At 50.2% G+C, this 13,764-nt stretch overlaps 1 protein-coding gene across 4 annotated transcripts in view; it reads right to left on the bottom strand.

The window, feature by feature from the left end:
- Nucleotides 1–233: 233 nt before the first annotated feature.
- LOC141735439 (uncharacterized) overlaps nt 234–13,764 on the bottom strand; it is a 43,496-nt gene continuing 29,965 nt past the window's right edge. For 2 of the 4 annotated variants that reach the window (XM_074568196.1, XM_074568197.1), the window contains one exon: nt 234–3,144. In XM_074568196.1, coding sequence (XP_074424297.1) covers nt 893–1,819 — 927 coding nt within the window. In that variant the 5' untranslated portion in view covers nt 1,820–3,144 and the 3' untranslated portion in view covers nt 234–892. Of the gene's footprint in view, nt 3,145–7,784; nt 7,850–13,764 lie in introns of those variants that run through there. The other 2 variants (XM_074568198.1, XM_074568199.1) reach the window with 2 other exon arrangements.

Here is a 13,764-nt window from a genome sequence, read left to right as displayed (position 1 = left end):
AGATTCGGTAAACCCTTGGGGCAATACCGTCCACCGTAATTGTTGTTTCCGATGGTTATCTGGGTCTTCCCATTCAAAAGCAAAGTAATCTCGGCAATCTTCTTTGAGGGGGCATGCCCAGAATGCATCCTTCAGATCTATTACACTATACCATTGATTATCGGGCCCTATTTGACTCAGGAGGGTGTGTGGATTCGCCACCACCGGGAATCTAGCTATTGTTCTCTGGTTAATTTCTCATAAGTCATGTACTAACCTATATTTTCCATCCGGCTTTTTTACAGGCAGGATGGGAGTATTAAAAGGAGACATACAGGGTTCTAGCAACCCCTTTTCAAGTAATCTTTGGATCTCAGGTTTCAAACCTAGCCTCCCTTCTCTAGGAAGGGGGTATTGTTTTATCCTGACTGGTATTTCTGGGTTCCTTATTGTTACTGAAAAGGGTTCAATATCTAACTTACCTACTGTTTCCGGGGTGTACCAGACTTCAGGATTTATTTTCTCTTCATCTATTACTCGTAAGGGACACAGTTTAATTTTTAGTGTTTCATTTTTTTACTTCTAAGCCAATTCCTAATTCAATCATCAAATCTCGGCCCAATAAATTATAGTCTGCTTCAGGCATGAGTAGCAGGGACCCCATCCCTACCTTAGAATGGGTTTCAAAAAACACATCCTTTATTATGGGTACTCCAAAAGGTTCTCCTTTTGCTCCAATGACCTGTATAGTCGCCGAGGATATTTTACATCCTTGGGGCAATTTTTGAACGGTAGATCTTTCTGCTCCCGAGTCCACTAGGAACTCAATTTCTTGTTGCTGGGGACCCACTTCTAGTTTTATCAAGGGCTCTGTTTTTTCTCGGGTTCCCAGCAAATAGAGCCCCTGACACCCCTAGTCTTCTTTGAACATTTTCTCATCCATCATTCTCTTTCTGCAGTCCTTTTTAACATGCCCTTTTCCTCCACAATAAAAACAAACCACAGTTCCCCATTCTCTCCTTCTTAAAGGTTTTCGGGTCTCCTGTCTTATCTGGCGAGTTTCAAACCCTTTTCCAGGGGTTGACGTCCTTTGCCCTTCTCTGACTGCAGCTACCAACGTTCTGGCTTGTTTCTTACGTATTTCCTCCTCCCTGCGGACATACACTTTCTGGGCTTCCCTTAACAATTCATCCAAACCCCTATCCTGCCAATCCTCCATTTTCTCCAGCTTCTTTCTAATGTCCGTCCATGATTTAGCTACAAATTGGGTTTTTAACAAGGCTTGCCCTACCGGTGTACTAGGGTCCAGCCCTGAATACAATTGGAGGTTCTTTCTCAATCTCTCTAACCGTTCTGTAGGGGTTTCATCTTTCTTTTGATGTTCACTAAAGGCTTTGTTTATATTCTGTCCCCTAGGGACAGATTCCCTTATCCCCTGGACAATTATGGTCCTCAGATCTTGCATATGGCCTCTGTCTATTTCGTTTTGGTTATTCCAATTAGGTCTCTGAAGAGGCCATTTAATATCTGCTGCAGGACCCTGCTGATGTTGTTGGTCCCAAATCCTCATCCCAGCTCTCCTGATCATTTCCCTTGCTTCTGCAGTGAACAATATGCCCAATATGGCCTGCAGTTCATCCCAGGTATAAATGTTGGGTCCTAGGAATTGGTCTACCCGTTCTGAAACTCCTAGGGGATCCTCTAACAAGTTTCCCATTTCTTTCTTAAATTCCCTAACGTCCCCGGAGTTCAGAGGGACAGAAACATATCCCATGCCAGGTTGCGCTCCCCCCATAGCAACTTCTCTAAGCGGATATAAGTTACTTTTATCCTCCCCCATCCTAGTTTGACTTCGAGTTACTCGTCTAGTTTCAGAAGAACCAGAGGGAGAATCTGTATTGAAAAAGTCTGGCGCTGTTGGGGGCGGTGAAGGCTGTGGCGGTGGTGCTGGTGGTACATAAGGGGGGGGTGAGGTAGGGATTTCGTCCTCATCCCAGGGTTTTTTCCTACCCCCCTGTTTCTTCTCTCTCAAGTGATATAGATTTACTCCAGTCTCTGACCTTATCCACAAGTGTGCATATTCACTCTCCTCCAGGCTAAAGGGTTCCTTAGAATTAACATAAAATATGTAAAGCCCGGCATATCCAATCTTCAAAGGACCCAAAAACGGGCCAATACAGGTGGTCACTTCTAATTTGCTTCCCACCCCAAACTTCCATACAATAATGTATCATTTTTGCTTTATCCTTACCCTGCCTAGAAGGGTAATCATCCCAATATTTAATCATTAATCCTAACGGACTGTCTGGCGGTATCTGGGGTAACCTAACCTTAGGCACCGACCCACCCATGGGATCAGAAGGCTTCCTTTTCTTCTGTCCCATCTTCCGGAGTGCCTTCACACACACACACAATCTTTTCCCCCTGTTCGTGGCCCAGTCCCTTGCGGGAGATGGGAACCGCACTTGCTTCGTCCTCAAGTGGACGTCTCACACAGGCACACTCCGGGATACCCAACCGAACAGATCACCGGCCTATACTTACTCACTCCTGAGTCTTCGTTCGGATCTTCGTGCACAAAGTTTACGGGGTCGCCGGCTTTTATTTGCTTGCTGCCGAATTTCGAGTTCGTCGGTAGAGGTTTTGGGTGTAAAAACCCCCAACAGGGGCCGCTTACTCAGCGGGGCGCCCCCCCCCCCCCCCCCCCGTGAGGTTTACAGCCAAATTGCCTCTATCCGAGTCACGGCACCAAATTTGTTATAGATTGTGGCCCAATAATTGACAGGAACCAGTCCAATTAATCAAATTAGTTTATTAAGCAAGCGGCAGCAAGCAAAACAGCGCTGGGCGGCCGGGGAGTCTTTGCTCCGCCAACGGCGCACACCCACTTCCCGAAAGTAGCTGATTATATACTCTTCTGGTTCCCGTATATGTGTCAATCCTGGTATATTCTGTGTCTGAGCGACGTGTTGCTAGGGGGTCGGTCTTGTCCCGCCTCCTGGTGGTCGTGAGGCTGAAGGCTCCTCATCTTTATCGGTGTCCTTTGGGTGACTCTTTTCAGCTTATCGCACAACTTAGCTCTTCCCTTTGAAGTGTTAAAGCACACCAGATGCCTGCGATTTAGGTATTGAGGTGTCAAAGCGCACCAGATAGCACACCGGATGCCTGCGATTTAAGTATGTGGAGAGTCAAAACATTGTAATTTTTCACCAGCCTTTAAGAAAGCCTGATTTGATTAACAAACATGATTCTATTTATTACAATCCCCCCTTTTTCTTTTACCATTTTGTTCATCAAATCTTTGGAGTTCAGCGTGACTTAAAGCTAATGTTTCTTCTATTGCTGATTCCTTATCTAATGGCTCGTATTTAGCCCTGATAAGCATTAAATGGGCAGCTTCCAGATCAAAGTAGAACAATTTTTGAGATGCCGATGGGAATCACATACTTAAAGCTGTGTTGAATTTGACACTTGAGTTATGATTTCAGTATCAGATTTCTCCTGAAAAGCCTATGTTGTTAATCTATACAAGTGAAACTACTGAGAAGAATCCATTATTTTTAATTATCAAAATTATTTTGTCTAAATACAGTTCTATGAAATAAGTGTTCATAGAATCATAGAATCTTCATGGTTGGAAGGGACCTCTGAGATCATCAAGTCCGACACACCAAAAAAAAACCCAAACACCAAAAACAAACAAAAAACCCCACAAACAAACAAACAACCTCCAATCTCTGCCACTAGAGCATGCCCTGAAGTGCCACATCTAGACGTTTCTTAAACACCTCTAGGGCTGGGGACTCAACCCCCTCCCTGGGCAGGCTGTTCCAGTGCCTGACCACTCTTTCAGTAAAGCAATTCTTCCCAATATCTAACCTAAACCTCCCCTGCCACAGCTTCAGACCATTTCCTCTGGTCCTGTCATTATTCACCTGGGAGAAGAGGCCAACACCCACCTCTCTCCACCCTCCTTTCAGGTAGTTGTGGAGGGCAATGAGGTCTCCCCTCAGCCTCCTCTTCTCCAAGCTAAACATGCCCAGCTCCCTCAGCCTCTCCTCATATGCCCTGGTCTCCAGACCCCTCTCCAGCCTGGTAGCTCTCCTCTGGACACGCTCCAGCACCTCAATGTCCCTCTTGTACAGAGGGGCCCAGAACTGAACACAGCACTCGAGGTGAGGCCTCACCAGTGCCGAGTAGAGAGGCACCATCACTCCCCTGCTCCTGCTGGCCACGCTGTTCCTGATACAAGCCAGAATGCTGTTGGCCTTCTTGGCCCCCTGGGCCCACTGCTGGCTCATGTTAAGCTGGCCGTCCACCAGCACCCCCAGGTCCTTTTCTGCTGGGCAGCTTTCTATCCACTCTGCCCCAAGCCTGTAGCATTGCTTGGGGTTGTTGTGAACAAAATACAGGACCCAGCACTTGGCCTTGTTGAACCTCACACAGCTGGCCTTGGCCCATCAATCCAGCCTGTCCAGGTCCCTCTGTAGAGCCTTCCTACCCTCAAGCAGATCAACACTCCCACCTAGTTTGGTGTCATCTGCAGACTTACTGAGGGTGCACTCAGTCCCCTCATCCAGATCATTGATAAAGATATTAAACAAAACCGGCCCCAAAACTGAGCCCTGAGGGACACCACTGGTGACCGGCCGCCAAGAGGATTTCACCCCATTAATCCCAACTCTCTGGGCACGGCCATCCAGCCAGTTTTTAAACCCAGCGAAGAGTACGCTTGTCTGTGCCATGATTTGCCAGCTTCTCCGGGAGAATGCTGTGGGGGACGGTGTCAAAGGCCTTACCAAAGTCCAGATAGACAACGTCCACAGCCTTCCCCGCGTCCAGAAGGCGGGTCACATGGTCACAGAAGGAGATCAGGCTGGTTAAGCAGGACCTCCCTTTCCTAAACCCGTGCTGGCTGGCCCTGATCCCTTGGCTGCCCTGCACTTGCCATGAGAGCTCACTCGAGATGATCCTCTCCATGATCTTCCCTGGTACCGAGGTCAGGCTGACAGGCCTGTAGTTCCCCGGATCCTCCTTCCGACCCTTCTTGTAGATGGGCGTCACATTAGCCACCTTCCAGTCATCTGGTACCTGCCCTGTTGACCAAGACTGTTGATAAATGATGGAGAGAGGCTTGGTGAGCTCTCCCGCCAGCTCCCTGAGTACTCTTGGGTGAATCCCATCCGGCCCCATCAACTTATGTGCGTCTAGGTGCAGAAGCAGATCATTGACTACTTCCTCCTGGATTATGGGTGGGTTGTTCTGCTCTCCATCCTTATCTTCCAGCTCCGGAGGCTGAACCCCCTGGGGACAGCTGGTCTGACTATTGAAGATGGAGGCAAAGAAGGCATTCAGTATCTCAGCCTTCGCCTCGTCCTTGGTTGCAACTTTCCCCCCCGGCATCCAGTAAGGGATGGAGATTCCCCCTGGCTCTCTTTCTGTTGATGTATTTATAAAAACTGTTTTTGTTGTCCTTAATGTTAGTGGCCAAGTTGAGCTCCAGCTGGGCTTTTGCCTTCCTAATTTTCTCTCTGTATAACCTAACGAGATCTCTGTACTCCTCCTGAGTTGCCTGTCCCTTCTTCCAAAGGTGGTAAGCCCTCCTTTTATTCCCAAGTCCTATTATTCCTATTTAAAAAGTTCCTTATTCATCCAGGCTGGCCATTTTCCCCGCCCTTTAGACTTGCGACACTTGGGGACAGCCTGCTCCTGGGCCTTTAAGGTTTCCTTCTTGAAGAGCGTCCAGCCTTCCTGGACCCCTTTGCCCTTCAGGACTGCCTCCCAAGGGACTCTCTCAACCGGTGTCCTGAACAAGCCAAAGTCCACCCTCTGGAAGTCCAAGGTGGAGGTTTTGCTAACCCCCCTCCTTACATCACTATGAATTGAAAGCTTGACCATTTCGTGATCACTAAACCCAAGACGACCTCCGACCACCACATCTCCCACTAGTCCTTCTCTGTTTGTGACCAGTAGGTCTAGCGAGGCACCTCCCCTGGTAGGCTCCCCTACCAGTTGTGTCAGGAAGTTCTCTTCCATGCACTCGAGGAACCTCGCAGCCTGCCTGCTCTCTGCTGTGTTGTATTTCCAGCAGATACCCGGCAGGTTGAAGTCCCCAAGCAGAACAAGGGCTGGCGACTGCGAGACTTCAGCCAGCCGCTTATAGAATACTTCATCTGTGTCCTCATCCTGGCCGGGTGGTCTCTAGCATACTCCCAGCACATCTCCCTTATTTGCCTTCCCCTTCATCCTTCCCCATAAACACTCGACTTTATCATCACTGGAATCACTCCATACAATCAAAACATTCCCTAATGTACAGAGCCACACCCCCGCCTCTCCTCCCTTGCCTGTCCCTTCTGAAGAGCTTATAGCCATTCATCGCAGCATTCCAGTCGTGACAGTCATCCCACCACGTTTCCATGATGGCCACTACATCATAGCTGTCCTGCTGCACAATGGCTTCCAGCTCATCCCGTTTGTTGCCCATGCTACGTGCATTCGTGTAGATGCACTTGAGCTGGGCCACCGGTTTCACCCCCATCCTTGGCCCTTTATCCCTAGGCTCGTTACTAGTGGGCCTGGTTTTATCCCCTTCCCCCTTCGATACTAGTTTAAAGCCCTGTCCATGAGCCTTGCTAACTCTTGGCCTAGTACCTTTTCCCCTTTTGGGACAGGGTTTTCCCATTCTTAGCGAGCAGGCCCACTGTCCTGCGCATCAAACTATGATCACAGAACCCAAAGCCCTGCTCGTAGCACCAGTTTCGGAGCCAGGTGTTGATCCGTACGATTTTCTTGTTCACCCATTCGTCAGTCCCCAAAGCTGGAAGGGCAGAGGAGAACACAATTTGTGCTCCCGAACCCTTGACAAGCCGTCCCAAGGCCCTGAAGTCTTTCTTTCATTGCCCTCAGACTTCTGCTCTCCAGCTCCTCACTGTCTGCCTGTAAGATCAAAAGAGGGTAGTAATCTGAGGGCCATATCAGGCCAGGAAGCTTCCTGGCTATATCCCTAACACGGGCCCCAGGGAGGCAGCAGACCTCCCTGTGGGAAGGGTCCGGCCTGCATATGGGACCCTCAGTTCCCCTCAGAATGGGCCCCCCTATGACTATTGCCCTCCTCCTGCTCTTCACAGAAGCAGTCTTAATGCATGGAGCTGGCTGCTTTGGCGACTCCCTGGATGGGGCTTTATCAGCACCCTTAGTTCCCTCCTCATCTATCTCCAGAGGCCCATATCTGTTCTGTACGGGCACCTGGGGGGGCATGGGGGGTCTGGAGGGGGCTCTCCTGCTGCCCCGAGCAGGTACCTGCTTCCATTCTCCCCCATCCTCTCCCAGTTCCCCTCCTTCTGCCTGGTGACAAGAGGGCAGGGGATCCTCTGCCTCTCATGGAGCCTCCTCCTGCTGCTTTTTCCCTAAGGACAGCAGGGTGTGGCTCCACCAATCAATCTCCCTTTCACACTCCCAAATGCTCCTCAGTCTTTCCACTTCCTCCTTAAGCTCAGCCACCAGGCTGAGCAGATCATTTACCTGGTCACAGCACACACAGGCACTGTCTTTGCTGTCCTCCTGCCAGAGTGACAGACATTCCATGCAGCTCATCACCTTGACCAGCTGCATGTCTCTCCATCACATCCATTTGGGTCACTTCATTCCTTCTGGCTTTGGCTACAGACCGAGTGGAGACCATGTTTTCTTTGCGGTCTACCTAGCCTGCCTGCTCTCCCCTTGTTCCTCCCCTCGCAGTCACCCGTCCCGCACCACACTCTGCAGTGGCTGCCTGCTGCTGATGTCACCTTGCCGACACACACCCTCCTCTGGTGTTCCCAGGTGGTTCCACAGGTGGTTCCACAGGTGACACCCAGGGAACACCCACTCACTGCTTGTTTGCTCAGTGTGCTCCCGAAGGGCTGCTTTTATGAGGGGGGAGTGGTCCCACCCCCTCCTCGTTCAGACCTGCCGCCGGGGGCGCTGGCTCCGCCCCACATCTCCTCAGCTGTCACCGCCCCCCGGAAGTGCCGGGTACCAGCTCTGGCTGGCTGCTTTTCCTGGCTTGAAAAGCCTCAAAACCGAGCCCCCTTGCCGGCCTTTTTTGCCACGATTCCCTTCCCCGGTACAGACTTACCTGCACTGGAGCTGGTCTCCTCGGCAAGGAGAATCATAGAATCATTTAGGTTGGAAAAGACCCTTGGGATCATCGAGTCCAACCATCAACCCCACTCTACAAAGGTCTCCCCTACACCATATCCCCCAACACCACATCTAAATGACTCTTAAACACATCCAGGGATGGTGACTCCGCCACCTCCCTGGGCAGCCTATTCCAGTGTCTGACCACTCTTTCTGGGAAGAATTTTATCCTGATGTCCAGCCTAAACCTCCCCTGCTGCAGCTTGAAGCCATTCCCTCTTGTTCTATCGCTAATTACCTGTGAGAAGAGACCAGCACCAACCTCTCTACAATGTCCTTTCAAGTAGTTGTAGAGAGTGATGAGGTCTCTCCTCAGCCTCCTCTTCCTCAAACTAAACAGTCCCAGCTCCTTCAATCGCTCCTCGTAAGATTTATTCTGCAGGCCCTTCACCAGCTTCATTGCCCTCCTCTGCACTCGCTCCAGCACCTCAATGTCTCTCCCCTTCCCCCCCATATCTTTTTGAAGACTGGAGTGACATTGGCCTTCCTCCAGTCCTCAGGCACCTCACCTGTTCTCCAGGACCTTTCAAAGATGATGGAGAGCGGCCCAGCAATGACTTCTGCCAGCTCCCTCAGCACTCTCGGGTGCATCCCATCGGGGCCTATGGGCTTGTGGATGTCTAATTGACCTAACTGATCTCTCACTTGATCCTCCTCAAACAAGGGGAAGTCTTCCTCTTTCCCTGTTACTTTCTGCAAAGTCTGGGACTCCTGAGGGCTGGCCCAAGCAGTAAAGACCGAAGCAAAGAAGGCATTCAGTAACTCCGCCTTCTCCGCATCCTCCGTCACCATGGCTCCTGTCTCATTCAGCAGTGGGCCCACAACTTCTCTGGTCTTCCTTTTGCCTCCAATATACTTGTAGAAGCCCTTCCTGTTGAGCTTGACATCCCTGGCCAGGTTTAATTCCAAGGTGGCCTTGGCTTTCCTTGTTTCATCCCTGCACGCTCTGGCAGCATTCTTGTAATCCTTCCAAGGGGTCAGTCCCTTCTTCCACTTGAGCTTTTTCAGAAGCTCCCTGCTCGACCACGCAGGTCTCCTGCGTCCCTTGCCCGATTTCTTGCTCTTAGGGATGCACCGATCCTGAGCTTGGAGGAAGTGGTCTTTGAATACCCACCAGCTCTCTTGAGCCCCTTTGCCTTCCAGAGCCCTAGCCCACAGGATCTCTCCAAGCAGTTTCTTGAAGAGGTCAAAGTTAGCCCCCCTGAAGTCCAAGGTTGCAATCCTACTTGTTTTGTGCGTAGTACTCATGATCCTGAACTCTATCATTTCATGATCACTACAACCTAGGGTGCCCCCAACCTTCATGTCCTCCACCAGTCCCTGTGTGTTTGTCAGTACCAGGTCCAGGAGTGCTCCTCTCCTTGTTAGCTCCTGCACCACCTGTGTCAAAAATTTATCATCAATGCACTGGAGGAGCCTCCTGGCCTGTGCATGCCTGGCTGTGTGGTCTTCCCAGCAGACATCGGGGTGATTGAAGTCCCCCATGAGAACCAAGGCCTGCGATTGTGAGGCTACCTTCAGCTGTCTGTAGAAAGCCTCATCAGCTTCCCCATCCTGATCAGGTGGCCTGCCTACCCCAGGGCCCACTGGAGCCTGCGCTGTTAACTCCAAAATTGCTGAAGCACAATAACTATGATGAGCCAAGTACTGCCCAAGCAGCAAGGGGGCAGGAAAAGCTTATATGGCAACCATGTAAAATGACACGTTCCAGTCTTTCACAGGATGGATGAAGACCCAATGGAGAGCTTATGGGTCAAGATTAAAGGGAACACAGGGGCAGGGGACATTACAGCAGGGGTCTGCTACAGGCCACCTGACCAGGACAACGGAGTGGATGAGGTCCTCTGTAGACAGACAGGAGCAGCATTGCGTTCACAGACCCTGGTCCTCATGGGGGACTTCAACCACCCCGATATCTGTTGGAAGGACAACACAGCGGGGCACAAGAAATCCAGGAAGTTCTTGGAATGTGTCGATGGCAACTTTCTTCTTCAGATGGTAGAGAAGCCATGCTGGACCTTGCCCTTACCAACAAGGAGGGGCTAGTGGGGAGTGTCAAGCTCAAGAGTAGCCTTGGCTGCGGCGACCATGAAATGGTGGAGTTCAAGATCTTTAGGGCAGCATGGAAGATGTGCAGTAATCTCACTACCCTGGACTTCAGGAGAGCAGACTTTGGCCTCTTGAGGGACCTGCTTGGCAGGGTACCATGGGAAAAAGCATTGGAGGGGAGAGGGGCCCAAGAAAGCTGGTTAGTATTCAAGGATCACCTTCTCCAAGCTCAGGAGCGGTGCATGCCAAGAAAGAAGTCAGGCAAAAAAGCCAGGAGGCCTGCATGGGTGAACAAAGAGCTCCTGGACAAGCTCAAAAGCAAAAAGGAGGCCTACAGAGGGTGGAAGCAAGGACAGGTAGCCTGGGAGGAATACAAAGAAACTGTCCGAGGAACCAGGAAACCAGGTTAGGCAAGCTAAAGCCCAGACAGAATTAAATCTATCCAGGGACATCAAGTACAACAAGAAAAGCTTCTGTAAGTATGTCAGAGATAAAAGGAAGACTAGGGAAGATGTGGGCCCTCTCCGGAAGGAAACGGGAGACCTGGTCACCCAGGATATGGAGAAGGCTGAGGTATTAAATGACTTTTTCGCCTCAGTCTTCACCGGCAAGGGCTCTAACCACACTGCCCAAGTCGCAGAAGGCAAAAGCAGGGGCTATGAGAATGAAGAACCACCCACTATAGGAGAAGATCAGGTTCGAGACCATCTGAGGAACCTGAAGGTACACAAGTTCATGGGACCTGATGAAACCCATCCACGGGTCCTGAGGGAGCTGGCGGATGAAGTCGCTAAGCCACTTTCCATTATATTTGAAAAGTCATGGCAGTCTGGTGAAGTTCCCGCTAACTGGAAAAGGTGTAACAGTGTGCTCCCCCTCTCCAGGTGCCAACCTGACCTTTATCTCCTGTAACAATGCCCAAGCGATAACTACCCGTGGTGGTCTAATGGATGCATTTAGTCATGATGGTGGCATCTGGGGCTCAAAGGTGGTTTCAGGGCTCAAATGTGGTCTCAGGGAGACAGATAACACAATAGCCAAAGGCTAACTTGAGCAATTTGCCCACCTCACCACCATACTGGTACTATGGTCAATACGCAAATATGACTATAGGTCAATCATCTTACCTCCACATAAAAAGTGAACAGCCCAAGAGCCCTTTCAGCTCTCCTGAACGGCAGCAGGCTGCATGACAGGATCTCCCCTTGAGCAGGGATGCCCACTCAAGGTTACGTTTACTTCTGGAGACTGAGAGATTCCTTGACACAACAGATCCTCGTGTAAGAAAAATTTAGGTATTGTTTTTGCAGAGGATCAACTTGGCCAGTCTGCAAGACGTGGCCAGGGAATGATTAATAACACAAAGGCTTATCAGGAAACATGCAAGAATGCTCATCCCTTAGACAAAGGAGAAACCAGTCTATGCTGGATCGGTATTTCAACGGGAGGATGAACATTTAACTGAGACCAGCAACCATGGGCAATAATACCAAAACAGGGAAGAAAGAAACAGGTGAAGTAAGGGGTTTAGGAGGGGTGATGGGGAGAAGTAAACAGAGGCGGAGCGAACGGGAGTAGTTTTAGGCGAATCGGATAGGCTGTAAACCCTGGAGTACCTAGCCAGTGGGGAAACAGGGGAGGGAAACTTCGGCCGGGAATAGGGAATAAAAAGAAGTTATTTTGGGACCTCAGGTGTGCCTACCTGCTAGGTCACCCCTTCTTGCAAGAATGTTTAAATAAAATGTGCTTCGTATCAATCACTGCCTGAGCTGTGGTTATTGGATAAGGAGCGTTTCTCACACTCAGTAAGTGACTGATAGCATGCTAAACTTTGAAATCTTAGCTAAGTGAGATAAAGGATTGCGCATATAGAATCCTTTAGACACAAACCGTTGACCGAGTCTGGGACTAGGATTGGATCCAGCCGCCCCTAGACTCCTCTCTGAGAAGGAGTTTAGAAAGCCAGGGGGTCCTTTCCGAAACCTTGACTCAACAGGAGGGTCTCCCTGACAGCTCTGTCTGACCCTGTCCTCTGTGCAGTAAATAACCAAGTGTGCCTCACCATCTCAAATCTTGTTAAATCATTGTCGCATTTACTATCAAACTTTGTTAAATCTCTGTTGTATATCAATAAATGTATTGCTGCTTCTCTCTATGAGTGAAGTGCATTGCTCCATCTGGGAAAAAAGGGGAAACATAACCCCCGTTTTCAAAAAGGGAAAAAAGGAAGACCCAGGGAACTACAGGCCGGTCAGTGTCACCTCTGTGCCTGGCAAGATCATGGAGCAGATCCTCCTGGAATCTCTGCTAAGGCACATGGAAAATAAGGAGGTGATTGGTGACAGCCAACATGGCTTCACCAATGGCAAGTCATGCCTGACAAATTTGGTGGCCTTCTACGACAGAGTTACAGTGTTGGTGGATAATGGGAGAGCAACAGACATCATCTACCTGGACTTGTGCAAAGCATTTGACACTGTCCTGCACAACATCACAGAATGATAGGGATTGGAAGGGACCTCTGGAGATCATTGAGTACAACCCCAGACATCCTGGTCTCTAAATTGGAAAGGCATGGATTTGATGGATGGACCACTTTGTGGATAAGGAACTGGCTGGATGGCCACACTCAAAAGGTTGCAGTAAACGGCTTGATGTCCAGGTGGAAACCAGTGACGAGTGGCATCCCTCAGGGATCAGTACTGGGACCAGGGCTGTTTAACATCTTTGTCGGAAACATGGACAGTGGGATTGAGTGCACCCTCAACAAGTTTGCCAATGACACCAAGCTGTGGGGCGCAGTCAACACGCTGGAGGGAAGGGATGCCATCCAGAGGGACCTGGACAGGCTTGAGAGGTGGGCCCGTGCCAACCTCATGAAGTTCAACCAGGCCAAGTGCAAGGTCCTGCACCTGGGTCATGGCAATCCCAGGCACAAATACAGGCTGGGCAGAGAATGGCTTGAGAGCAGCCCTGAGGAGAAGGACTTGGGGGTGCTGGTGGATGAGAAAATCAACATGAGCAGGCAATGCGACCTTGCAGCCCAGAAAACCAACCGCATCCTGGGCTGCATCAAAAGAAGCATGGCCAGCAGGTCGAGGGAGGTGATTCTTCCCTTCTACTCCGCTCTGGTGAAACCCCACCTGGAGTATTGTGTCCAGCTCTGGAGCCCTCAACACAAGAAGGACATGGACCTGTTGGAATGGGTCCAGCAGAGGGCCACGAGGATGATCAGAGGGCTGGAGCACCTCTCCTATGAGGACAGGCTGAGAGAGTTGGGGTTGTTCAGCCTGGAGAAGAGAAGGCTCCGGGGAGACCTTATAGAGGCCTTCCAGTACCTGAAGGGGGCCTACAGGAAAGATGGGGTGGGACTCTGTATGAGGGAGCATAGTGATAGGATGAGGGGTAATGGTTTTAAACTGAAAGAGGGTAGATTTATATTAGATATTAGGAAGAAATTCTTTCCTGTGAGGGTGGTGAGGCACTAGAACAGGTTGCCCAGAGAAGTTGTGGAGGGGAGGTCCCATCCCTGGGGGTGTTCAAGGCCAGGCT

This window comes from Larus michahellis, chromosome W, assembly GCF_964199755.1.
Source record: "Larus michahellis chromosome W, bLarMic1.1, whole genome shotgun sequence".
In the NCBI taxonomy this organism is placed as follows: Eukaryota; Metazoa; Chordata; class Aves; order Charadriiformes; family Laridae; genus Larus; species Larus michahellis.
The sequence above is the reverse complement of the archived record's forward strand: the minus strand, read 5'-3'. Positions and strand labels throughout refer to the sequence as shown.